Raw genomic sequence first — 24,942 nt, forward strand, 5'->3', positions numbered from 1 at the left:
CTTTAAGCACCCACTAGACTGCAGCCACGTTCAACTATCTTTTCCAAAACAACCCCTGTGGACAGAGATCATTTCCTTTGCCTCAATACCCTGTTCGTATGGTCAGACAGCTCACATCTGTGTGTGCATACAAAGAAGGGACAGGCAAGTGATTTGCTCAGGTAACCTCTTTAGAATCTTTTAAAATATTGTCAAGGTACTTGATGCAGGTTCTCAAAACATTCTGGGTAGGAGCGCTATTTAATTATGTAATCCTCTCAGGCTGCTGAGGATGTGTAACCCAGAGGATGACCTGAACAATGGTAATTCAAAGCAAAATGCAGCTGCCTTTAGAAAAAGAAATGGCTTAGTACACAGAATAGAATGGTTGAGAAGCAGCTGCATAGTTAGGTCACCTGTGGCTGTCTCAGCAAACCAACTGTGCAAGGGTTCAGCTGTACAGCTCCTGCTAAATTTAGTAATAGTTCTATGGCTAAGCTTGTACTATTCCCCTTTGCCCATACAGGTATTCAGTAGTGGTTTGGTTGCGTCAAACTTTGCTCATATTGGTTAAATTATACAAATAAATCCCGATTAAGGCATTGCAGCTGAAAGAGACAGTCACATCATATCAGATTCATATCACTGGGGCTGGGCTTATGATGGCCGCCACATACCAGGGACTCTCTGCCGCTGATTAGACCTACACCTGGTTTATATCTAATCTGCAGACAATGTGAATGGCAAAATGGCACAACAAACAGCAGGTCTTTGATTTAATGTATGTGAAATTAGTGTTCAGTCACCTGGACATGTAGCTGAAGTGTTAGGCAGAGTGACCATGCAATTTTAGCAGGCAGAAGAAATGTGGGAACAGGGAAGGAGGTCAACAAACTAGTGAGAGACCAAACTGGGTCAAAGGAGACTAGCAACTTTATTCTTTGGGTATTTGGATCCTGATCTGAATTTCGCAGCTCAGGTCCCTCCATAAAGTAAACTGCATGTAACCAAAAATCAAAGACTACAAGTATTTCTGTGTAGCAGCTATATGAGAGATAACTCAAAGGCTCACAGATCTCATGTAATGACAAAGCAATCTCTTCTTAAGGATGAACTGTTCCTGAACAATTATTCCAGTGCTTCAGCATCAGACAGCAATGAAATTTTGCTTCATCTCTTTTTTTCTTAAGCAAACACATTTATTGTGAACAATATAGTGGGGAAAAAACCCTCTTTCTTTCTATTTATTTTCTATTTGCATCTCCTTCCCTCCAACACTCTCCCAGGGAAATGATCACACAGTGGAGAATCATGTTCCAGAACTCAAAGTATTTTTTTGGATTTCCTTGGCATTAGTTTCAGTGCTGCAGAACAACTCCTGGTGTTCAGTTTGCCTTCCATGCCAGTTCTTCCATCTTTTGACTGTTAATTTCCTTCATCTGATCATGCAAAGCCTGTGAGCATGTTCCTGTCCTACTGCGTGAAAGTGGGCAGGGGCCCTTTCGACATAGAATGCCATGAAGCTGCTGTGTGGGTTATCAGCTGTGTGAGCATGGGAAGGACATATATGAACACCAGGAGTGTTTGGTTTCTATCTAGATTACATGTTTTTGGACAACTTTAATAGCCTGGTGCTATGGGCAGACAGTTTGTAAATGCGTATAGCTGGGAAGGAAGGAGAGGAAAGTTATTTGTGCACAACTATCTGTGTTTTGTGCCTTGCACAGCATGGAACATGTTGCAGGCACTTAAATATTAAAAACAATAGGTATTTAGAATACGTACAAAAATTTGGATTGATGGAATTCTCTCATCATAATCCATAAAATCCATCTGTTCTTGTGAATAACTTGCTGGTGAAGGCTAATAAACTCCTTGGAACTGCACAGGTGGAGCTAAGCCTTGTGAGGTTTTCTTACATGATCAAAAATATTAAAAATGTGGGGATGAATCTCTGTACTCATTATTGTAATCCAGAGTTTAATCTACCATTCAACAAGTTTTCAGGGCACCAGACAGGTCACACTCAGATTGGATCACTGAAAGTTTATGCTGTCAAAGCAGAAGCTGTGCCTCCTTTGCTTTCACACAGTGCCAAACTTAACTGGACCCTCACCCTGACTGGAGCCAGTAGGTGCTACTACAACATTAATAACAAACAAATGCTATCCTGCCTCTGATAACTACTGCTGCTGTTACCATCTCTCTTCTCTCTCTGCACAGACACAATGGTGCATATCCTCTGGACCAGCTGAGCTGCATTCAGTACAAGACTGGAGAAAAGAGACTGCATAAGTGGTTTTCAGTCACTTTTATTTACCCTTGATGGCTGGCATAAATTAGAGCAGCCTTAAAGATGGTTTAATTTAGGTGAGTCTTCCTTAGCTCCAAGGGTTTATTTCAACAATCTGGGAGTACTGGATGTAGGAAAGCCCAGGCCATAGTCCTTCTATACAGGTTGAACCTCTCTAGTCTAGCACTCTGTTGCCCAGCAACATCTGTAATCCAGCATGATTTTAGTTAGCCGGAAGATCACTTATCATGGGTTTGGCCAAGTTTCCCGTAGTCCCATAAAATTTGTTTACAGCCACTAGTCCTGTCTCTCAGTGTTCTGTGGTGCTATTTAGCTGTACTTTACCCCTAAATGTCTTCTAAGAGCCCACTAAGCAGTGGAAGTATTGCTTATGCTGCTGGACAATATAAACCTCCCATGGTCTCTTATTCAGCACTGGTCAGGTCCCAAGGGTGCTGGATTAGACAGGTTCAACCTGTACTGGGAATCTTTCCAATAACTGAAGGCCAGGAATGTGGACAGTGTCAGAGTTTTAAGGGCAGCTCTGCACAACCTAATGCTGGATTAATCTGGTCCGATGTATTTAGCCAATTCCTGAAAGTGATGAAATTACACCATAAGAGTGGGGTTTGATTAACCATATATGACCAGAAAACATACCGCCTTGTGCTGTGATCCTGGAAGATTTCAGAAACTAAGCAGCACTGGGATGGATAGGGGACCTCCAAGGAAGAGCTCAATGCTGCTGGAAGTGGTGTTGCTGATTCAATAGATGGTGCTCTTTCCTCTAGTTCAGTGCTGAGCCTAGAACCCAACATGGTGTTAAGGGGAACTGTGATGTTTTCATATAAGTTACAAAACTTAGGTCTTCATCACTTGTGGTCAATAATGAGCCCATGGTTTGTGCATGATTTCAGTTTAGGCAAAGAGAATGTAAGTGCCCAAGTCAGAATTTGATGTTCATAGTAACACTCACTGGCAAACCACATTCTTGAGTTGAGCAATTACTTTCAAACTATCCAAATCCTCCCCTGCAGTGTCGGCTGAACTCCCTGTTCTTCTTTTTGTTTCTTCCTGCACTGCTGTGTCATGCTTCTGTGCTACATTCCAACCCAGAGATGGTTGTATTTTGCTGGCAGCATATTTAGCAATATGTGTCCATGTCCTTTACCGACTTCACAAGGGTGTTGACTGTTTGTAAAACGCAGAATTCTGGCTACACACTAGTGTGAAGTCTAGCTATTTTAAAATGATTTTCCCCTTGAATCTACAGGGCTAATATTGCTGTTCTGCAGTAGACAAGAGAGCCATGGAGAAACAAAAGACAGAAATAAAGTTTTAAAGTAACCTAATGTAGCCTTTTGTTATCATATCAGGGATGCAATTTCTACTAAATATTATCTTAAAAGTGCTTCAAGCTAAATAGTAACAGGTAGCCAAGTTAGTCAGTATTCTAATGAAACAAAACAGCAGAAATGTAGCATTTTGAAGACTAACAAAATGATTAATTTGGTGATGAGCTTTCGTGGGACAGACCCACTTCATCAGATCAATCGCATTTCCAGTACAGACAAGGCGGGCCTGTCCCTGCCTACAGACAGTCTGGCTGCCTTAAACAAATTCTCACCAGCAACTATAGCCCACAACACAGTTAACTCTAAACCTGGAACCAATCCCTGCAACAAACCTTGCTGCCAACTCGTTCACATAGCTATACTAGCGATATCATCACAGGACCTAACATGAACCATACCATCAGGAGCTCCTTTACCTGAACATCTCATAATATAATATATGCCAGCATGTGCCAGCAATACCCCACTGCAATTTACATGGGCCAAACTGGACAGTCTCTACATAAAAGAATAAATGGACATAAATCAGACATCAGGAACGGTAACATACAAAAACCTGTAGGAAAACACTTCAATCTCCCTGGATGCTCAGTAACAGATTTAAAAGTAGCAGTCCTACAACAAAAATTTTCCAAAAATAAAATGGAGAGAGACATCATTTGCAAATTTGACTTCATCAATCAAGGATTAAACAGAGACTGGGGTGGTTAGCCCCTTACAAAAGCAGTTTGTCTGCTATGGAAGTTCATTCCTCCACATTGGAATATGACAATGGGACACATCCACCCTGACTGATCTGACTTGTTTTTTCTCCTCTCTTAATGTATACTACTGATAATGGGCCATTTACACGCCCTTGTCAGCTCTGGTCCTTCCTTTTACTGGGACTCCCCTCTTTAAATACTCCTTTGAATCCCTCCCCCGCACACACACTCATGTATCTGATGAAGTGGGTCTTTGCCCACGAAAGCTTATGCTCCAAAATATCTGTTAGTCTATAAGGTGCCACAAGACTTCTTGTCGTTCTTGAAGATACAGACTAACATGGCTACCTCTCTGATATCTATAAATACCTAGGTCCAAAATAAAATTGCAATAAAACCTGATTGAATTACAATTTTTTTGGACCTCTGTACTTACAGATGTCAGTCTGTACTGGAAATGCCATAGATCTGATGAAGTGGGTCTGTCCCACGAAACTTTGCCACTGAATAAATCATTTTCCTAGTCGTTAAAGTGCTACATTCCTGCTGTTTTGTTGTGCTACTAGCTAGTCAAACTGCAATTTGATTAAACTGAAATTTGACTTTATCACTCCACTATCCAATGCTCTGCCTATGTTAACAGAGCTGAAGGAAAGGCATGGCTGCCGGATACACGTGTGTGCTTCTGACCTGCCCCTGCAGCGTGCAGTATAAGGCTGTTGCACTTGCTGTCAGACATGGTTAAACATTGTGGATAGGAATTTTGCAGAACCATGATCAAACATTGTTCAGTGAGAGGGAAACATTATGTGTCTTTGCCTGCCTGTCACTGGGACGGGACAATATGTCTTCCCGGGGTTTATTGGAAATAATATCAGCTTACATGCCGATTTCTGTCTTTTAAGGCAATGAAATCACCCACATCCTACGAAGAAAGTAGTACTGCCAAAAAACAGAATTCAGTTTTAAAGGTTCATCATATCTTTTCTTTATCTCACCCACATGCTTTAAAATTTATCTTGTGTTTCTCTTTTCTATAGCTCTAGCATTGCCTGTAAATGGAAGCTCTGTAAATGGAATCAACTACCCTTGATGAAGAAACATTGAGGGCATAAAGACAATGGGATAATATCTCAGCTAGAGGGCTCCATATGTTGATGGCAATGCATAGTACATGGAGGAGAAAATAGAATTAGAATTTTTCTAAGTACCTATGAACCACACTGAGTACAAGGAAGGAAATAACATTTTCTAAACATACAACTTGATGCCGAAAGTGCAGGTGAAAATCTTTATTTGAGCACATACAGATGGGAAGCTGAAGCTGAGCTGGAATGAGAGCTATAAGCTATTGTTAAGTTAAGAATGTATAAATCCTGCCAGCAACTAGCATGCCTCACAAAAGGTCAGACCCTGAGCTAACCTCCCCGTATAAGTTCCACAACCACTAAAGGAGTAAATACCAGACCCATGTAAATAATGGCTGATAATTCAGCAGCAGATTTCTTTTATAAAAGTAATTATGGGCTTTAATGTTTCCATAACAGTTTGAATGGATACTAAGGTTGAATTGATGTTGCCTACTTATGTTAAGTTCTCTGCTTCAGTAAAAGCGACTGGAAAAGGAACAATGAAAAGAAGTCCTTTTTTTAGACATCACATGCCATGCTAGCACACTGTGACATTAGACACTGACCCAAAAGTTACCCGTTTGTACTGAGGCAAGATTCACCTGGGCAGTAATTAATCTGTGGCTTGCTAGTACAGGTAATGTCTGTAAATCATTGCTATGTTACAGGCGAAGGATGAGCAAGGACTTCAGTGTAAATCTGTTCCAGTCTTGTGCTTTGCTGACATTTGCTTTTTCTACCTAACCCCAAAATGCATCACCTTGTTTTTCTAGTCTGTGGCAGAAATTGTCACTCTCGGTATAATCAAAATATACTGTCCTGGTTAAATTGATTTCAAAAGCAACATGCCATTAAAATAAAGAAAACAGAAGAGAGGAGAGCAAATAAAGTAGAGGAACACCTCAAAGAATAGACATCTAATTAGAGAAATGATAACTGTGTTTCCTACATAACATGCTTCTAAACCTCTGATAAGCTTGGTTAAAATTTCTGGAATCCTAAATGAGATTTTACTCAGGACTTGTCTACACACAACACTGCATCAATGCAGCTGTGCCACTCTAGCTCCAAGTGATGACACTACCTTCACAAATGAGAGAGCCTCTTCCATTGGTGTAGTTAATCCACCTCACTGAGAGGCTGTAGCTATGCAGATAGGAGAAGCCCTCCTGTTCACATAGTGCTATTTACACTAGAAGCTTGATCAGTATAACTGCATTGCTCAGGGGGTACTGATATAGGTCAGTAATGTAGATCAAGGGCTTGTCTCCACGATGTGGTGGATTGATGCTGCAGCAATTGATCCACTGGAGGTCAAATTATCGTGTCTGCTTAGATGTGATAAATCAATCTCTGTGTACTCTCCCATTGACTCTGGATCAGAAGAGTAGCCCGAGTTGATGGGAGCGCAACCTCCCACTGATCTTCCCACTTGAAAGACACTGCAGTATGTCAGCTTCAGCTATGCTATTTTCTATTTGTGGAGGGGTTAGTGAGGGAAGGTTAGTAAAATCCATGTCAGGAGATATGAGTTTTATTAAAATAAATATGACACATTGTATCCCAGCACAAGAAAGATGGCATGACTTAAAGACTCAGTGTAGGTAAAAGCCTTTCTTGATAGACTGACTTCAAGTTGTGCAATTACCCATTAACGTTATCCTTCTCTTGCAACATAATCATTTCAGTTTAATAATCCTTTAGTATTTTCATGGCGCTCCATAGAATATCTGAAAAGTTAAGTACTTACATATACATGGGCTGTAGCTGTAAGTGAGATGTCTTCTGTGGGCCTTGATAGCCGTAAGAGTCAAATCCACCTATGAAATCAACTGAAAGAGGGGAAAATTCCTGCCATGAGCAATGACTTTTCAGAAGAGATAGGGACTCACATTCAAGAATAAGCTTCCACACAGATTACATTGGACAGACTTCCTAATAATTTATCTACTAAAATTAGAGTGACTAATTATACATTGGGTGGATGTGAGGAGATGAACGGGGAGAGACAAACTGTCTTCAGAGACAGATTTTATAAAATGCAGGGTTTTTAAAATCCATCTACGTCGTAGAGAATTATGCAGCTCTCGCTAAAGCAGACCACCTGACTGGAATATAAAATTACATTTTATTTGGATATTATAACTGTTACAAACCACTTATTTATTGGCATGGATGCACCGCACCTGTGTGTGATTACTGTGTCAAGCTCACTGACATACTGTGGTTCAATGGTCTGGAGGAGAAAACATATTGATCTTATTCTGTTTGAGAGACCAAAGTTCCTCTGATTCCCTTCCTTGACATTTGGGTTGAAATGCAGAGACAGGAGAGACAGACCAATTTATCTGAGCTTTGGAGATGGGACTTCACAGATCTAAAGATGAAGTCTATGAGTGAGGGTTATTTTTTATCTCACACTGCTACCTACCCATGTTTATTTATTTTATATAATTTCTGGGACAATACAATCACATCCAATTCTGAGACTCCCAGGCTGTGTCTAGACTAGTCCCCAGCTTCGAAGGGGGAACAGTAATGGGGCATTGGGAGATTATTAATGAAATGCTGCAGCGTAAAGTGACTTTGGAGTAGCGCAGGCACTTGGAAGTACCCACGGCTGACTCGTAGCTACACACAAGCCGGCACTTTGAAGTTTGACACTTCAAAGTTGCCGCGGGGGACGTTTAGCCTAATGAAGTGCTGCATGTGCACCGCAGCTCTTCACTAGTAATCTCCCAACACCCTTATTACCATGCCCCCTTTGACGTTGGGGGCTAGTCTAGCCACAGCCCCAGTGTTCCACACTCAAGTGCTTTCTTTTAAATTGGGAAATATGAGGTCTTTATGACTTACTTAACCTCATATACATTTGGAGGCTATCCCCAGGAAATCTTCTAACCTATATACTGCACACTAGAGCTGCAGGAATATGGCTTATGTTCAACAGGAGCGATTGAGAGATAGCCACTGCAGAACAGCATATAGCCTGGAGGTTAGACACTGCTCCAGAGCAGGGATTTGAACTTGTATCTCTTACATTCCATGGGAGTACCATAACTGTTGGGCAATTAGTACACAGGGGGCACTTGCCCACCACTGCCATTTTGTTAACGGAACCTAAATCCCCTTGTGAATCGAGCCTGAAAAATCAGAGAGATCTGACATTTAGACAAACCATTTTGACATGTCCATTTTTTTTCATGTCAACTGACCCCATTACCAAAATCGATATGAATTCATGAAATGGTTTGACCCAAATCTGTAGTTTCCAGCAAAACAAGTTTCAGCCAAAAAAATGTCATCTTCTTCTAGTGTACGCCAGGAGAGAAGTCAAACCTGCAAAGTTAAGATCTGGAACTTTATTTTCCCTAAATACTGGGATGTCCATGAGCAAACTAGGATTCTGAAGGCATCTGTATGCATCAGAAAGTAGTGAATTACTCTCTTATATAGGAAAGTCCCTTATAATACCAATATAAATATAAAATTGGAGTTCACATTATCTACTATATATTTAAGGGAGTTTGTCTGTCTGTGGCTGCATCTATAAAAGCAATGAAATTCAAAATTAATTTCAAAGTTAGGGCTTACTTTGAAGTTATGCGTGGAGTGTCTACACATGTTACACATTGCTTCAAAATAGCGATTGAAGTAAGGGGGGGGGGGGTCCAACTTTGAAGTCCTTATTCCATTCTGTGATGGGAATAGTACCCAATTTCAAAGTGTATCTCTGAAATAGGATGTGTATAGACGTTCCACATCCTGTAACTTTGAAGTAGTGGGTCCGCCATGGTGGTGGTCCACAGGAGCCCAGAGATGATCCAGCCAGCCCAGCCAGTGCTCTATGGTCACTGCCAGCTGCACATAAAGATGTAGGTACCCTGCAACCCCGGGCAGGAAGTTGAGAGTGTGCTATAAGCAGTGGGCGCATGAGCTCCTGGCTGCCTGACTGCTCCATGATGACACTGCAGCGACAGCCACCCCCAGCCAGCTACGTTGGCCAGTCAGGAGCCCCAGGTCCCCGCAGAACCCACTGCTGAGCCCAGCCAGGGGTCCCAGTAGCCCAGCCACTGCCAGCACAAAAGGGGCCCCTCCTGGATGAGGAGGAAGTCCAGAACGTCCTTGGACTGTGGGGGGAGGAGGATGTTCTGCTACAGGCCATCAAGCGGTGACAGAATGCTGACGTGAACAACCAGCTAGCCAGGGCCCTCACTTGCCAGGGGCACCCCCCCCCCCAGGAGTGGCGAGCATGTTCGAACGAAGGTGAAGGAGCTCTGGCAGGCCTATTGCTGAGCCTGGGATGCCCCAGCTGGTCGGGGGAACGGCCCACCCAGTGCCCACATTATGATGAGCTCCGCTGCCTCCAGGGGCTGAAGGAAGTGCAACCACCAGAGCACCTCCTGGACACTGCTGCCCCCACCCCCAAAGACCAAGGAGGAGCCAGAAGTGGCCACCGAGGATGAGCCAGGACCTTCAGTCACCACCAGCATCTGCCTGGGGGACCAGGGATCTGAGGCCGGAAGCGAGGACAAGGGTTGAAGCAACGGGATCCTCATCATCGCCATCCCCTCTGGGACATCGAGTGGGGACACCTCCAGCTGGGCATCACTGGAGTTCACGGAGCTACCATCCAGTAGGTATGGGGAGTTTGGGATGCCTTGGAACTTGGGGAGGGGGACCCCACCCCTTGCAGCAGGTGGCAGGGGGCCACACACTTGGCACCTGTCCCAGCACAGCCCCTGACAGTCCACATGCCCGGCCCTCACTGTGCAGGAACCCCTCTGCACCCAGGATCCAAGGAGGCCCCCATGACATCTGACTGCAGGGGAGCGGGTTGCAGGCCAACAGAATGGGGCCCCCAGAGTCAGGACACAGGACTCACGGGCTGCCCCCTGTCCCCTTCTGTCCCCACAGGTCCGTCATTCAGGAGCTGTCCCAGCCCTGTATGGGATCAGCCAGCAGCTGTGGTGGGCTGGGAATCATCCTCCCCATGTGATTCCACATCCCTGCATGGTCGCTGATGAGCCAGGTGCTGCCACTGCTGAGGGGATGAGGAGGCAGCTGCCAACAGGGCTCTCCTGTGGGAGATGACCACAGTGATCTGGGACTGGCTTGTGGTGGATCAGGAGGTATAAGTGTTACATTGCTACAGGCTGGGGTCTGACTGGCTCAGTAGTAGTTCTGCAGAAAAGGACCTGGGAGTTATTGTGGACAAAAAGTTGGACATGAGTCAACATGAGTTGTAGCCAAGAAGGCTAATGGCATATTAGGTTGCATCAAGAGGAGCGTTGCCAGTAGATCCAGATAAGTGATTATTTCTCTTTATTTGGCTTTGGTGAGGCCGCATCTGGAGTACTGTGTCCAGTTCTGGGCCCCCAAATATAGGAAGGATGTGGATACACTGGAAAGAGTCCAGCGGAGGGCGACCAAAATAATTAGGGGGCTGGAGCATATGACCTATGCAAAAAGGTTGAGGGAATTGGGTCTGTTTAGTCTGCAGAAGTGAAGACTGAGGGGATACTTGATAACAGCCTTCAACTTACTGAAGGGAGGTTGCAAAGAGGCTGGAGAGAGGCTGTTCACAGTGGTTACGGATGGCAGAACACGGAACAATGGTCTCAAGTTGTGGTTGGGAAGGTCCAGGTTGAACATTAGGAAAAACTTTTTCACTAGGAGGGTGGTGAAGCATTGGAATGGTCTCCCCAGGGAAGTAGGGGAGTCTCCATCCCTGGAGGTGTTTAAGTCTTGCCTCGACAAAGCCCTGGCTGGGCTGACCTGATGGGTTTGGTCCTGCGTAGGGCAGGTGGCTGGACTTGATGGCTTTTTTATGTCTCTTCCAGCTCTATTGTTCTATGATTCTATAAGTGAGGGTGGCAAACAGCCTGGAAACTCTGACCCAGGCTGTGGCCACCTGCCTCGTCCAACATCCCACTCCCTCATCAGCCCCCCACACATCACCCCCCCGCAGCACCTCCTGCAGCCTGCCCCGCTGCTTCCAGGGTGACCGCTGACTTTGGAGCCCTGCTCCTTCCTGCCCTTCTGCCTGCCACCTGCCTGGAACTTGGCCAGTGGCTGGTGGCCAGTGCCACCCAGGGTGAACAGGCCCCTCCCTCCCCACCAGTTCCCCCATCACCCCATTGTTCCCTCCAACACCGAGGCTGCTGTGCGCACCCTCCCCATGCCCCTACTCTCCCATTGTTCCTTCCCCAAGCCAGCCCCGGCAGGGTTCCTGCATCCAGGGCAATAGAGGGTTCCACAGCCACAACAGCTCCTGGCACTCCACCCCGGTGGACGAATGAGTCCTCTCCCACCCAGGCCCCCTTCCCCAAGCTGGCTCCCTCCCCCAATGTCCCCATCCCATCCGTCTTATATATAGTTCCCCCGCTTGTACAGGGTTGAAGGTACTTGCACGCCGGTGCCCTCCTCCAAGTTAGTTCCCTCCTCCAATGCCCCTGCCCCATCTCTCTTATACATAGTTTTCCCCTTGTACATAGTTGTAGGCACTCGTGTTCTTTAGAGGTTTATAAACATGGAAGTTTTATTTACCATAGTAAAGGTTAAGTTCCACCCCTGCTCCTACAGCCTTATTGGCTACGTCTACACGTGCACGCTACATCGAAATAGTCTATTTCGATGAATAAGGTCTATGCGTCCTCCAGGGCTGGCAATGTCGACGTTCAACTTCGACGTTGGGCAGCACCACATTGAAATAGGCGCTGCGAGGGAACGTCTACGCGCCAAAGTAGCACACATCGAAATAAGGGTGCCAGGAACAGCTGCAGACAGGGTCACAGGGCAGACCCAACAGCAAGCCACTCCCTTAAAGGGCCCCCTCCCAGACACAGTTGCACTAAACAACACAAGATCCACAGAGCCGACAACTGGTTGCAGACCCTGTGCATGCAGTATGGATCCCCAGCTGCGGCAGCAGCAGCCAGAAGCCCTGGGCTAAGGGCTGCTGCACACAATGACCTTAGAGCCCTGCAGGGGCTGGAGAGAGAGTGTCTCTCAACCCCTCAGCTGATGGCCGCCATGGTGGACCCCGCTATTTCGATGGTGCGGGACGCAGATTGTCTACACATGCCCTACTTCAACGTTCAACTTCGAAGTAGGGCGCTATTCCCATCCCCTCATGGGGTTAGTGACTTCGACGTCTCGCCACCTAACGTCGATTTCAACTTCGAAATAGCGCCCAACACGTGTAGCCGTGACGGGCGCTATTTCGAAGTTGGCGCCGCTACTTCGAAGTAGCGTGCACGTGTAGACACGGCCATTATGTGGTGGTGGTGGTGGTGGCGGCGGGGGGGGGGATGGAGAGAAGTTGGGGGGTGCAGAGTGTCTGTGTGGTCAGGAGTTGGCTGGGGGAGGGTCACTGCTGGCCCCGGGTGAAGTCTTCCATCAGGGCCTACCTGAAACACACCCAGACTCTGTGCACCTGGTGGCACAGGGCTGCAGGTGACTGCTCATACCTGCCAGCAGGCTTGGGAGCCCAGCCCTGGGAGAAGGGCTCCCATTTGCTCTCCGCAGTGATGTGGAGAGCACAGCAGGCTGCGACCACTGTGGGCTTGTTCGGAAGGCTAACCTCCAGCCTTGTCAGGAGGCATCTAAATTGCCCCTTCAGCAGCCAACATGCCTGCTGAACTGTTTTCCTGGCCTGGTTCAGGCACATGCTGAACAGGTGCTGGGATGGGTCAGTCTGTCCTATCTAGGGCCTCACGAGCCAGGGGTGCAGGGGGTACACGGCATCCGCCATGCTGCAGGGGGGCATGGTGATGTCTCCCAGTGGGAGCTCCCATGGGGGTAGGTAGGTGTCATCCTGCATTCGGTGGCTGAGCCACAAGTTCTGAAACACCCAGGCATCATGGACCCTGCCCGACCATTCCACACACATGTCCATGAACCAGACCTGGCCATCAAAAAGGGCCTGGAGGACCTTGGAGTGGTACTTCTTTCTGTTCACAAAAGTGTCCGTGCTGGGTTCCAGGCCCTGTATGTCTATGTGCACGCCATCAGTGCACTGAAACAGTTCAGGAAGCCCAGGTCTGCGAAGCCAGCACGGGCTACATCCACGTCCCCAACAGTGACCACCCAGAGGAGGAGAAGAGTGTTGATTGACCAGAGGACCTGCATAGGGTGCAAGATAGATGCGTCCTTGAGTGTGTGGCTGGGTGGTACCTATCCCCATGCAGGGCCCCCCTTCCCCGCTCTGTGCAGGGCCACCTCTTGCTGGGTAACTCACCACATGGTGGGTGCATGGCCTTGGCCTGGCTTACCTCAATCAGGATTGCCCCAACAGTGGCCTTGACCACCCCGAACTGATGTCTGACACAGCAGTGGCTATCCAGGGTGGGCAGCTTCCAGAGAGTGATGGTTACCCTCTTGTGCAGGGGGAGTGCGGGCTGCATCCTGATGTCCCAGTGCTGGAAGGCTGCAGGTAGCCAGTGGCAGAGCTCCTTGAATGTCTCCTTGGTCATACTGAAGTTGCACAGCCCAGTCCCTCAGCATGTGGTGGTCCCACCAGTCAGTGCTGGTGGGAAAGCCCCAGAGTCGCTGGATCACTGGGGTAGGGAGCAGCCACTGCCTCTGGCAGAGGGCCTGCTGGAGGGGGCCTGTGCAGGTGGCCCTTTGGTGCTGCTGGAGGATGGCCACCAGCAGCACTGCCAGCAGGCTGGCCACAGCCTGGAGAAAATCCCCCTTGGGGAGTTGCTGAAGATCCATAAGGGTCTCAACCGTGCCTCAGCTCTTTGCTGAGGGGTGCTGTGCCATGTACAGCCTGGCAGCCCTGAGCACATGCTGGGTGTATGTGTTGGGAGGGGCCTTTTAAAGGAGTGGCTGGCTGCAGGCCACCAAAGGGCATGTCAGCCATGCAACCTCCTTCTGTGGCATTTCCTGGCCTCTTACTTTGACATAGGGGCCATGGGTGCATAGACACTTCCTTTCAAAGTGCTGGACCGCTACTTCAAAGTAGCAGATGGTGAATTTGATCTGCTTTTGTGTGTGTGGGCGCGCATTTTCAAAATGTGTTACTTCAAAGTTGAACTTAGAAATAAGCTCCTTCGAAATTATGGTGTAGTGTAGATGTGGCCTGTGAGTCTGTTTGAGAACTTTTCCTAAATGACAATAACTAGGGCCACCATATTCAGTATACAGCTTCCTCTTATCATAGCTGAAAGCAAGGTAAGGGTTTGGGATGGGGGATGAAGCTTCCCCCATAGTCATACAGGAACATTATCTCCTCATGGAGTGAGGAGAAAGTGCACAGTTTGCTGTATTCCTCACTCTGGATGGGGAGTGCAAGGATCAGACAAACCTGGACCTGTCCCACCCGGAGGACATGCACCCCTTCACCGTGCCCACTGGAGCTGCAGCAGTCACAGAGAGGTACTTCTCATCTGGCCCCAAGCTGCTGAGGTGATAAGGGCTAGGACAGCTCTCTCTACTCAGGGCAGCCTGCACACTGAACACTTCATACCCATCCCATGGCGATGAACTAAATCAATTATGTTCATTTTAATTTCCAAAAAACAAAATATAGTTGAGTTAAGGGCCTGAGCAACACTAGGTAAATCTTCTAGTTCCTTTTATATTTCACAAATCTTTGTTTGCGGTCCTTGAGCATGGACATCTCACTCTAGGATAAACATTAACAGATAATCATACTCAAACATACACATATCCACTTTCCAAAACCTGTAAACTGTCCTTTTCATAGGACCATACCTGTGTCCACACAGAATCTGGGCAGAAAGTCACCGGCTCTTAGGAAACTCCAACTAATACAGAACACCACAGCACACTTCCTTAGCAACACAGCCTACCATGAACGCACCAGGCCTGTCCATAGACATCGACTCAAGTTCAATGTTTCAAGCCTAATCTTGAAGGTGCCCAATGGTCTGGGCCAGTATAGCTAAAACATCACCTAATGCCCTGGGATAAAGGCCTGAGTCAACAACTTTCCTCCTCTGGCACAATGGTGCTTTCATCCCTGAGAGTAAAGCTCATCCGTAGAAGGGACAGAACTTTCTTGGTGTTTGGGCCAAGATTGTGGAATGAACTTGCCCAAGAGCTAAGGACTATCTCAAACCTTACCATCTTCCACTTCATGAGCCAGGCAAACTTCTCCACTTTCCCTTCTCTAACATAAGCAAAGAATAGTACACACATTAAAAAAACTATACAAAGCAACATTCCCCCACCAACACTCAAATCTCTATCAAAACAATAACACTCACGGCATTCCAAATCTCTCTTGAAGTGACAGGATGAGAGTGAGGATGAACTATATGCCACAGATGTTAGTCATACTGCTTAATGCACTTGGATACTATGGTGATGAGGGGAGGCATAAGAACCAGTATAGACCAGAGTGTAAGTAATTCTACTGAAATGAACGAGACTACTGATTAAGTGAGGTGCTATTCAGCATGAGCAGAGCTATCCCTCTCTGGCTCATAATTAAGAACATTTGTACTGCACAAAAAAAAAAAGGGTAACCAAGACTATACCTACACATTTTATGGCACACACATGTACTTTCCTTACATCAGCTCTGTATACTGCAGCCATTAACCTGCTTCACTACAAATGGAAGTTCCTACATACATTCCTTGCACAGCAAGTGTATTCCTCCTCCCTGAGCATGCAGTCACAATGGTAACTTTGTTTGTGACCACAAAAATATTACCATGGGTAGAGACATTTGTAATAAACACAGGATTGAGATTTCAGGAGGAAATGAATGAGCAAACACAGATACATTCAACGATATAGGTGACACAGGACTGTAGCGAATTGTTTTTTGTATAAATATTCTCTTTTTCAGCTTTTGACCTTCTGAAAAAAGAATGCAGGAAACGAGCTATCTGGGCTCAGTCATTCACTGGTATAAGTCAGCACAGCTCTGCAAGCTTCAGCAGAACAATGCCAATTTAAGTCACCTGGGGGACTTGTCCCTTTATACAGTGCGTGAGATACATTGTAACATGAAATCATACCCTGTAAGGAATGACAAAATTACTCTAATGTCACAGGGAGGGCTACTCTGTTTTGAAGACACAAGAAGAAGTAACCTGAAGGAAGCGTCCAGGTCCTCTTCCAGAAAGCTAAACCAAAACATTCAGAAACGAATGCCAAACATTTAAAGGAGGCAGGGAGAGAATATGATTGTGATCTTGTTAAAGATCAATAGCTCCTTATGTACCACAATGCTAAAAGTGAACTGGTAAGGGGAGGATGTAATGTGATATGAACGCCACTGCAGAGAATGGTCTGTAATTTCTTTGCAGCACATTTTCTTCATCATGGCAGCATCTCAGTTAGCTCGGCAAAGCCTGTGACAGCCAGACGGTGCTAAAAGCTCCCTATGGATATTAAGTTAGTTTCTTGAAGTATGCAAAATGCTGCCCTTTCTGCTGGTCATTTTATGTTGGCTGTGCCTGAAAGGTCACTAAAAGTATCATATGACTGATACACTCCTGCCAACAGTAAAATGAGAGGAATAAAATAAGCCTCATTAGCTGAATTATTACAGATGTTCCAGTTCCTAACCTCATCCATCAAACACATTTTTGCCTGCTATATTTTACTTTAATCTTGTGTATCATCATTACTAAACTCAGGTCTTTAAGTGTGTTTTGCTTTCATGAGCACACATGCAATCCTACTCAAATACGAGATCAACAGATGAGCTATACGGAGAACTTTTCCTGAACTCTGGTAATGCTGTTGTAATTTATGTCTAAGCTTTCAGCAATGAATAGCTTGAGTTCATTTTTGAGTCTGAATCTCTTTCTTGCCATGCTGATACTAACCTATTCCTACTACTTAAGTACCCACTGGGTAAAGTAAAGAAACAGATTGTCAGGGACAGATGGGTACCCAGAAGCCAGCTCCTTCAAAATAGGCCCAAGAAGGAAAATAACAGAACACCACTCGTCATCACCTATGTCCCTCAGCTTAAACCCTGCCAGCACATCATTGACAATCTGCAACCTATACTGGAACATAATCCCTCACTCTCACATGCCTTGGGTGATAGGTCTGTGCTCTCCTACAGACAACCATCCAAACTCAAGGAAATACTCAGCAGCTGCCACACACCATACCACAGAAACACTAACCCAGGAACCTATCCCTGCAACAAATCCCATTGCCAGCTCTGTCCATATATCTATACTAGAGACACCATCACCAGACCTAGCTGTGTCATCACAGGTTCATGCACCTGCACATCCACTAATATGATATATGCCATAATGCTCCATCAGTGTCCCTCTAGCATGTACATTGGACAAACTGGACAGTCCTACACCAAAGGATGAATGGACATAGAGCCGACATCAGGAATTGGAATACACATTAACCCATAGGGGTACACTTTAAACTCCCTGGACATTTAATAAAAGACTTGAAAACAGCCATTCTCCTTCAAAAGGGTTTTTACTGCAAGATTACAGAGGGAGACAGATGAATTGGAAATAATTTGCAAATCTGACACATTTAACTTTGGGCTTAACACAGATCTCAATTATCTTACTGATTTCCCCACCCTTTCTATTCATAAGACTGTTACACATCCTACTTAATTTAATTTTTCCATTGGACCTATTAATGACAGGTGATGCCCCCTTTTTGCTGCCCTCCTTCCTTCCTCCCCTCTTCTCTCCCCACCTCCCCAGCTATCCTGGATTCTTATTACCTATTCCATTTGAAGAAGTGGGTCTTACCCACAAAAAATCATTATATAATAAATAAATCACTTAGTCTTAAAGTGCTTCAGGACTGCTTGTTTTTTGTGAAGCTACAGATTCACATGGCTACCCCTTTGAGATTTGGTTAGCAGGTCAGCGTCATCAGCATAGATCCACAAACTTCAACAGAACAATGCCAATTTAAGTCAGATGTGTGGTATGTGATTCTATAAAAGCATCATAAACTCTTTCTAGGAAATAACTGTGGAAGTCATCTAATTAAAATAGGTTCTGGTTCAAAATGATGGACATATTTTCTATTAATACACCCACTATGGACCTGTGCAGTCCCTGCACATAGTCAAAACTCCCTCTCAAGTCAGTAGGAGCTTTGTGTCTCATCCTGCAGGAAGGGATTGTAAATCTGAATTTGGCATTCAATGTCAGTTGCTGGAGATTTGCTGGTATTCAAATATACATGAACAGAAGGTATATTTGAACCCTTTATATAAAGGAGTAGGGAGTATCTACAAAGAGCAGCAGGGAGGAATGAACAAATAATCAGATACAATGATGCTGATCACTCGTTACTGAGTATGATCCTCTTCCATGGGAGTTGTGCATTCTTGGGTGGCTGATAAGGCCTATCCTTGAACCAGAAGTTTTATTATAGCAAGGACAGATGCTCCCAGGTAAGGCAGGAGGCTGCTGACCATGACTGAAAGCCAGTCTCTCCTTCTTCCTGTGCCTCTTCTTCTTCTTAGCTTGTCAACAGGCAAGTTCAAAATGCAGGGGACCATTGTACGTTACTTCTCCCCATTTTGAGTGATCCTGGGTAAGTATCTCCCAAGTGTCAATGCCAATGTTGTTATCCTTCAGCAAATTCTTATAATGCTTCCATTGGCCTCCCACATTACAGTACCCTTCTTTCAGCTGACAGAACAGCACCTTGCTTTGGGAGGTGATGGTATGGCATCTAGAAAACTTCAGCAGAGTTGCTGATAGATGATCATTGCCTCAATAGTAGTGGTCTTTGCCTCTTCCAGGCTGTGTCTACACTTGCCCCCAACTTCAAAGGGGGTATTGTAATCAGGGCCCCGGGAGATTACTAATGAAGTGCTGTGGTGAATACGCAACACTTCATTGAACTAATTTTCCCCTGCAGGAACTTTGACGCTTCAAACATTGAAGTGTTGGCATGTGTGTAGCCGCAGGCGCTTCGAAGTGCCTGCACTACTTCAAGCTCCCTTTACTCCTCAAAATTTCTTTGCAGCACATTTTCTTCATCATGGAAGCATCTCAGTTAGCTTGGCAAAGCCTGTGATACCCAGACTGTGCTAAAACTAAAGGGGCTTTGAGGCTTCAAAGTTGCCACAGGGGAAAATTAGCCTAATGAAGTGCTCTGTATTCACTGCAGCTTCATTAGTAATCTCCTGTGGTCCTGATTACCATGCCCCCTTGAAAGCTGGGGACAAGTGTAGACACAGCCCCAGAGTACTAATGTTGGTGTGTCTGTCTTCCCATTTGATACTCAAGATCTTACAGAGGCAGAATTGGTGATGCTGCTCAAGGACTTTTAGGTGATGTCTGTAGGTTGTTCAGATTTCAGACCCATACAACTATGTTGGGAGAATAACGGCTTGATAAACAACAAGCTTGGTGTCAGCTTGAATGTCATGATCTTCAAATAACCTGTGCCATAAACACGCAAAGGCTGCACTGGCACAGCTCGGTTTGTGTTGGATTTCTGCATCAATTTCTACCTTCAATGAGAGATGACTTCCAAGGAAGAGGAAATGCTCAACATTCTCCAGTATTTCTCTATTGATTTTAAGATATGGAGTGTGTGGTACCTCATATAGAGAGGGTGGATGAAAGACTTTAGTCTTCTTGATGTTGAGTGTGAGACCAAGACATGTGTAAGTGCCAGCAAACACATTCAGGATAGTTTCAAGATTTTTATCAGAGTGGGCAAAAATGTGTTGTTATCAGTATAGTGAAGTTCCATGACAGATGTGGTTGAAATCTTACGCTTAGCTTTCAGCTTGCTAAGCCTGAACAGCTTTCCATCCATTCTATAAATGGAAGAGTGGCTTTATCTGAAAAGGAAGGGTGGGAAATAGCCAGACACATTAAAAGATCATTCTTACCAAAACAAAATACTTCCACTGTACACATAATTTCCACCCTGGAGAGAAGCTGTGGGAGAATGGATTACACATGACAAACGTCAATCGCATTACTCAATGCGCTACGGCAAGGTTCTCAGATACAGGGTAATACGGGTGATAGAAGAACCTATCTATAATAGAATAGAATACTGGATCTACTTGATAGTTTAGCAAAAATGCTGAAATTTACAAACCTGGACACAATTTAGAAATACTTAGGCTACGTCTACACTAGGGGAAAACTTTGAAATGACCATGCTAATGGCCAAATCAGAGAATATTAATGAGGTGCTGAAATGAATTTTCAGTGCCTTAGCAACATGCTGCTGGCCTCAGTACTTCTAAAGTGCTGTGTTTCAACTGTGCGCGGCTTGTCTACATCGGAGTGCTTTTTGATAGGACCTTGCAAACATTGAAATCCCCTTCTTCTTATCAGCTGATAGGAAGAAGGGGATTTTGATGTTTGCAGGGTCCTTTCAAAATGGACCCCCATGTAGACGAGCCACATGCGAGTGAAATGTGGCATTTTCAAAGTGCTGCGGTGAGCAGCATGCTAATGAGGTGCTGAATATTCATTTCAGTGCCTCATTAGTATTCTCCGATTTGCCCACTAGCATGGCCATTTCGAAGTTTCCCCCTAGTGCAGACATAGCCTTAATGGGGTGAAATTAGGGCCAATTTTATTAAATTTGAAATTAAATCAGACCAGAAGTCTGGCTCTAAAAAAATAAAGAAAATCTTTAAGCTAGTAGGAAGAGCCTCATATCTCACTGGGTACCACTGCTGTCTGACCTCCTGCCAAGCTGTCTTGTGATTGCATGATACTCCCTCCCTGCCAAACCTACCCAGCCCTGCCCTTTGCATGCAGTGAGCACGGCTGTTACACAATGTTCAGCACATAGGCAGAGGTTTTCTCAGATATAAATCCTCAATAAAGTTTGCTTACAATGATAAACAAATGCCAGAGATCTTTGTCTTGCAGACATAGCAATTAAAATCCATGGAAGAGAATAGCAGAAAAGTGGCTGGGGAAAAGAGCATGTCTGCCAATTTGTGAAGCTGTGCCATTACTACTGAGAGATTATATCAAAACTTGAAGGATTAGCAGAGGTAAATCTGCTAGCCTAGTGTACCCCAAACTTTTTCATCTTGCTGCACACATTCAAGATCCCAAACTTTTCATGGCAGACTGACATTATATATACACAGCCAATGATGTATAGATTGTAGCTGTTGCGTCACACATTGTTAAAATACCTTTCTTGAAAGAGGAAAAGTAAGCCTCTGCTCTTGCTGTGAAACTTTTCAAACTTTTCTTATTATGGCTTGTGCTATGCAATCAAGTCAAGTCAACATCCATCATGTTTGAACATGTCCTCAAAACTACTCCATGGTGCAAATTTTGACTGGTCAAAGGTGAGGCTCACTATAGAGCACTTGGACTGAAGAACGCAGACATTACTAATATACTAAGGACAATCTAATTAATGGATAAAAGATTTACTTCACTAAATAAAAATTCTTTTACTGATGATAAAATTTCCGCAGCACACTTAAAACACCTCTGTGGCACACCAGTGTGCCATGGCACACAGTTTGGGGAGCCCTACTCTAGCCATATTGGTCTGCTCTGGTTTTGATGGGCTCTCATTATTGCAGTTTCATTCCCTTTCATACCAATGGAAACCAGTCTCTTTGGCTGAATCTACACTTAATTGGTGTTCGACACAGCAAAATTGATCTCTCTGGGCTTGACTGTTGACCCTGGTACTCCATGCTGTCCCAGGGAGTAAGGGACGTTAGCACTAGCCCAAAGAGCCCTGATTTATACAGGGGCAGGAAGTTGATCCCGATACACTGATTTTAGCTACACTAATGGAGTAGCTAGAAGTGCGTATCTGGGATTGACCTTCTGTCCTTGTGTAGCCATAGCCTTTGTCATTCCCCTCTGGTAGCTCATGAATTTCCATGCTTTGCAGCCAGTCCTTATGACACTTAATTTATTCTTTGGAACAGTTCCCTTCAGGGCCCTCTTTGAGCCCTGCTCATCCCTGGCCAGCTCCATCTGGTAAAAGACATTGGGTCTGGGCAGCGAGTAGGCCAGCAAAATCAGACTGTCAGAATTATATGTCACATCCCAATCAAACTCCTTCCTCCATTTTATTAAATGCCTTCACTAGAGCTAAAATAATTCAAAATATATTTTATTTTTTCCCTTTAAGTATATCAGGCCTGGAACCTTACAGAACAGTTTTCATTTGCTCTCCAATTTCTGCACACGTGAACATTTCCAAAGAGTTCTCGAGATATTTTTAAATTGATAAAACATTTCTAAATTAGCTAGAGTCTTGAGAGGTTTTACCCCGTGCCATCAAGAGGTAATGTGGTTAACAGGGCACTAATATAAGGCGTTCTTTGGAGGAGTTTGCTAAAGTTCAGCTCATTACAAGGCTTAAGCTGATAACAGAAAAAGATCAGACTAGGGCCATGGTACCACAATTATTATTTATTATTTGTATTTTTGTAGCACCGAGGAGCTGCAGTCACAGACCAGGACCCTATTGTACAAGGTGTTGTATAACCATGTTGAACCTCTCTTGTCCGGCACCCTTGGAATCTGACCAGTGCTGGATAAGAGAATTTTCCGGACCCTGGGCGGTCATACTGTCTAGCAGCATTACCAACACTTCCACTGTTTACCAGGTTCTGAGGAGACATTTAGGGTTAAATTACAGCTAAATAACAGAACAGAACACTGAAAGCCAGGACTGGTGGCTGGAAACAAACACCCATGATAAGTGGTTATTCAGCTAACTAAAATCATGCTGGATTACTGAGTTTGCTGGATGAGAGCATTATGGATTAGAGAGGTTCAGCCTGTACATAGAACAACAACAATAATAACAACAACAAAAAAACAACAACAGTCACTGCTCCAAAGATCTTACAATCTCACCTTCAGAGGCAATAGATGGGTAGAGACACATGGGGCATACACATGCAGTCAGCATGACAGACTTTGGTCTCTTCATACCAGCACCATAGCAGATGCCAAGTTTTTTGCTTTGCTTCACTGCAGAGAAATGTTTTCAGAAGGGTTTAGAAGGAGGATAATGGGTTCATTTTGTAGAGACGTTTCTCGGGGCTCCTCCCATGTGTGAGAAGCAGCAGCAGAAAGCAAAAAGGTGTAAGATGGCGGCTGGCCTCATGAGTCAGCCTGAGGCAGGAATTGACAACTCAGTAGCAAATGAGAAATTATACAATGCAAACACATAAGAATCCCTAAGGCTACATCTACACTAGCCCAAAACTTCGAAAAGGCCATGCAAATGGCCATTTCAAAGTTTACTAATGAAGCGTTGAAATACATATTCAGCACCTCATTAGCATGCGGGCGGCTGCGGCACTTCGAAATTGATGCGGCTCGCCGCCGCACGGCTCATCCAGATGGGGCTCCTTTTCGAAAGGACGCCGCCTACTTCAAAGTTCCCTTATTCCTATGAGCAGATGGGAATAAGGGGACTTTAAAGTAGGCGGCGCCCGTTTGAAAAGGAGCCCCGTCTGGACGAGCTGCGGGGCGGCGAGCCACGTCAATTTCGAAGTGCCGTGGCCGCTCGCATGCTAATGAGGCGCTGAATATGTATTTCAGTGCTTCATTAGTAAACTTCGAAATGGCCATTTGCATGGCCATTTCGAAGTTTTGGGCTAGTGTAGACACGGCCTAAGTGGAACAAAAAGGAGAACTGGGCCCTGAATGTGTCAGGAGTAACAGGGCAAGGCTAATGAACAGCCATCCAAAATTTTAAAAGGAAAAGGGCAAAGTAATAAGAAATAAGAAAACCTTTAAGAAGCAACATACTTATAGACCAGAGAAATTTAGCACAAAGGTGTGTCACATAAGATTGAGGAGCACCCATGACATTACAAAATAATCAGTTTGACTCCTGCAATGTTTTGAAGATTAAATTGGATGGAATAAGAGAAGGTCAGTGCAAGTGAGCAACACACCTTGAAAGGTCAGATCAGTAGCTTCAGACCCCAAATAAGGGGTTTTGGAGCTTAGTTGTCCATATCAAACCTGCTTTAAAGAGTGCCAGACAAATGAGTGACAATGCTTTTCAGATTAACTTGTTTGGAGCAGTTATGACAAACGATGCATTGCATTAAATTAACTATATACGTGCGTTTTCAGTACGTAGTCCAGAGAATGAGTACTACTCATAAGTTTTTTTTTAAATACAGCGGTTTGAATAGATATCAAGCTATCTGCTGTTAGAGAACTGCTCCACATCATCCAGTATGATGTAAAACTCTATATGATGCATTATAACTTCCCTCTCAAAACCACTTGTAACTTCTATAGTCAGAAGAGCACAACTCTTTTGTTACCTACCCCATCTGTTACGGACTTGAGAAAGTTGTTCAGGTATTGTTATCTTGATCTCCTGTCTTGAGTTTCATCTCTAAGGACAATTACATCTGTGACTAGCAGAGTAAGATTTTTTTGAAAGGCTTTGGGTGTAAAATTCCTCTCTCTTTATGGAAAGGAAATGAGCTTTGAATGCTCCCTACATCTTTTCCAGTGCAATTTGCTTCGAAGGTGGCTTTTTATACT

The 24,942-nt window shown here is 44.9% G+C and overlaps 1 protein-coding gene across 2 annotated transcripts in view; it reads right to left on the bottom strand.

Moving 5' to 3' along the window:
- The window catches only part of NKAIN2 (sodium/potassium transporting ATPase interacting 2), a 440,622-nt gene that overhangs the window by 3,065 nt on the left and 412,615 nt on the right, over window positions 1-24,942 (bottom strand). Inside the window, exon 5 of one of the 2 annotated variants that reach the window (XM_074988786.1) lies at window positions 7,212-7,293. In XM_074988786.1, coding sequence (XP_074844887.1) covers window positions 7,212-7,293 — 82 coding nt within the window. Of the gene's footprint in view, window positions 1-7,207; window positions 7,294-24,942 lie in introns of those variants that run through there. The other variant, XM_074988787.1, reaches the window with a different exon arrangement.

This window comes from Carettochelys insculpta, chromosome 3 (genome assembly GCF_033958435.1).
Source record: "Carettochelys insculpta isolate YL-2023 chromosome 3, ASM3395843v1, whole genome shotgun sequence".
Taxonomy (NCBI): domain Eukaryota; kingdom Metazoa; phylum Chordata; order Testudines; family Carettochelyidae; genus Carettochelys; species Carettochelys insculpta.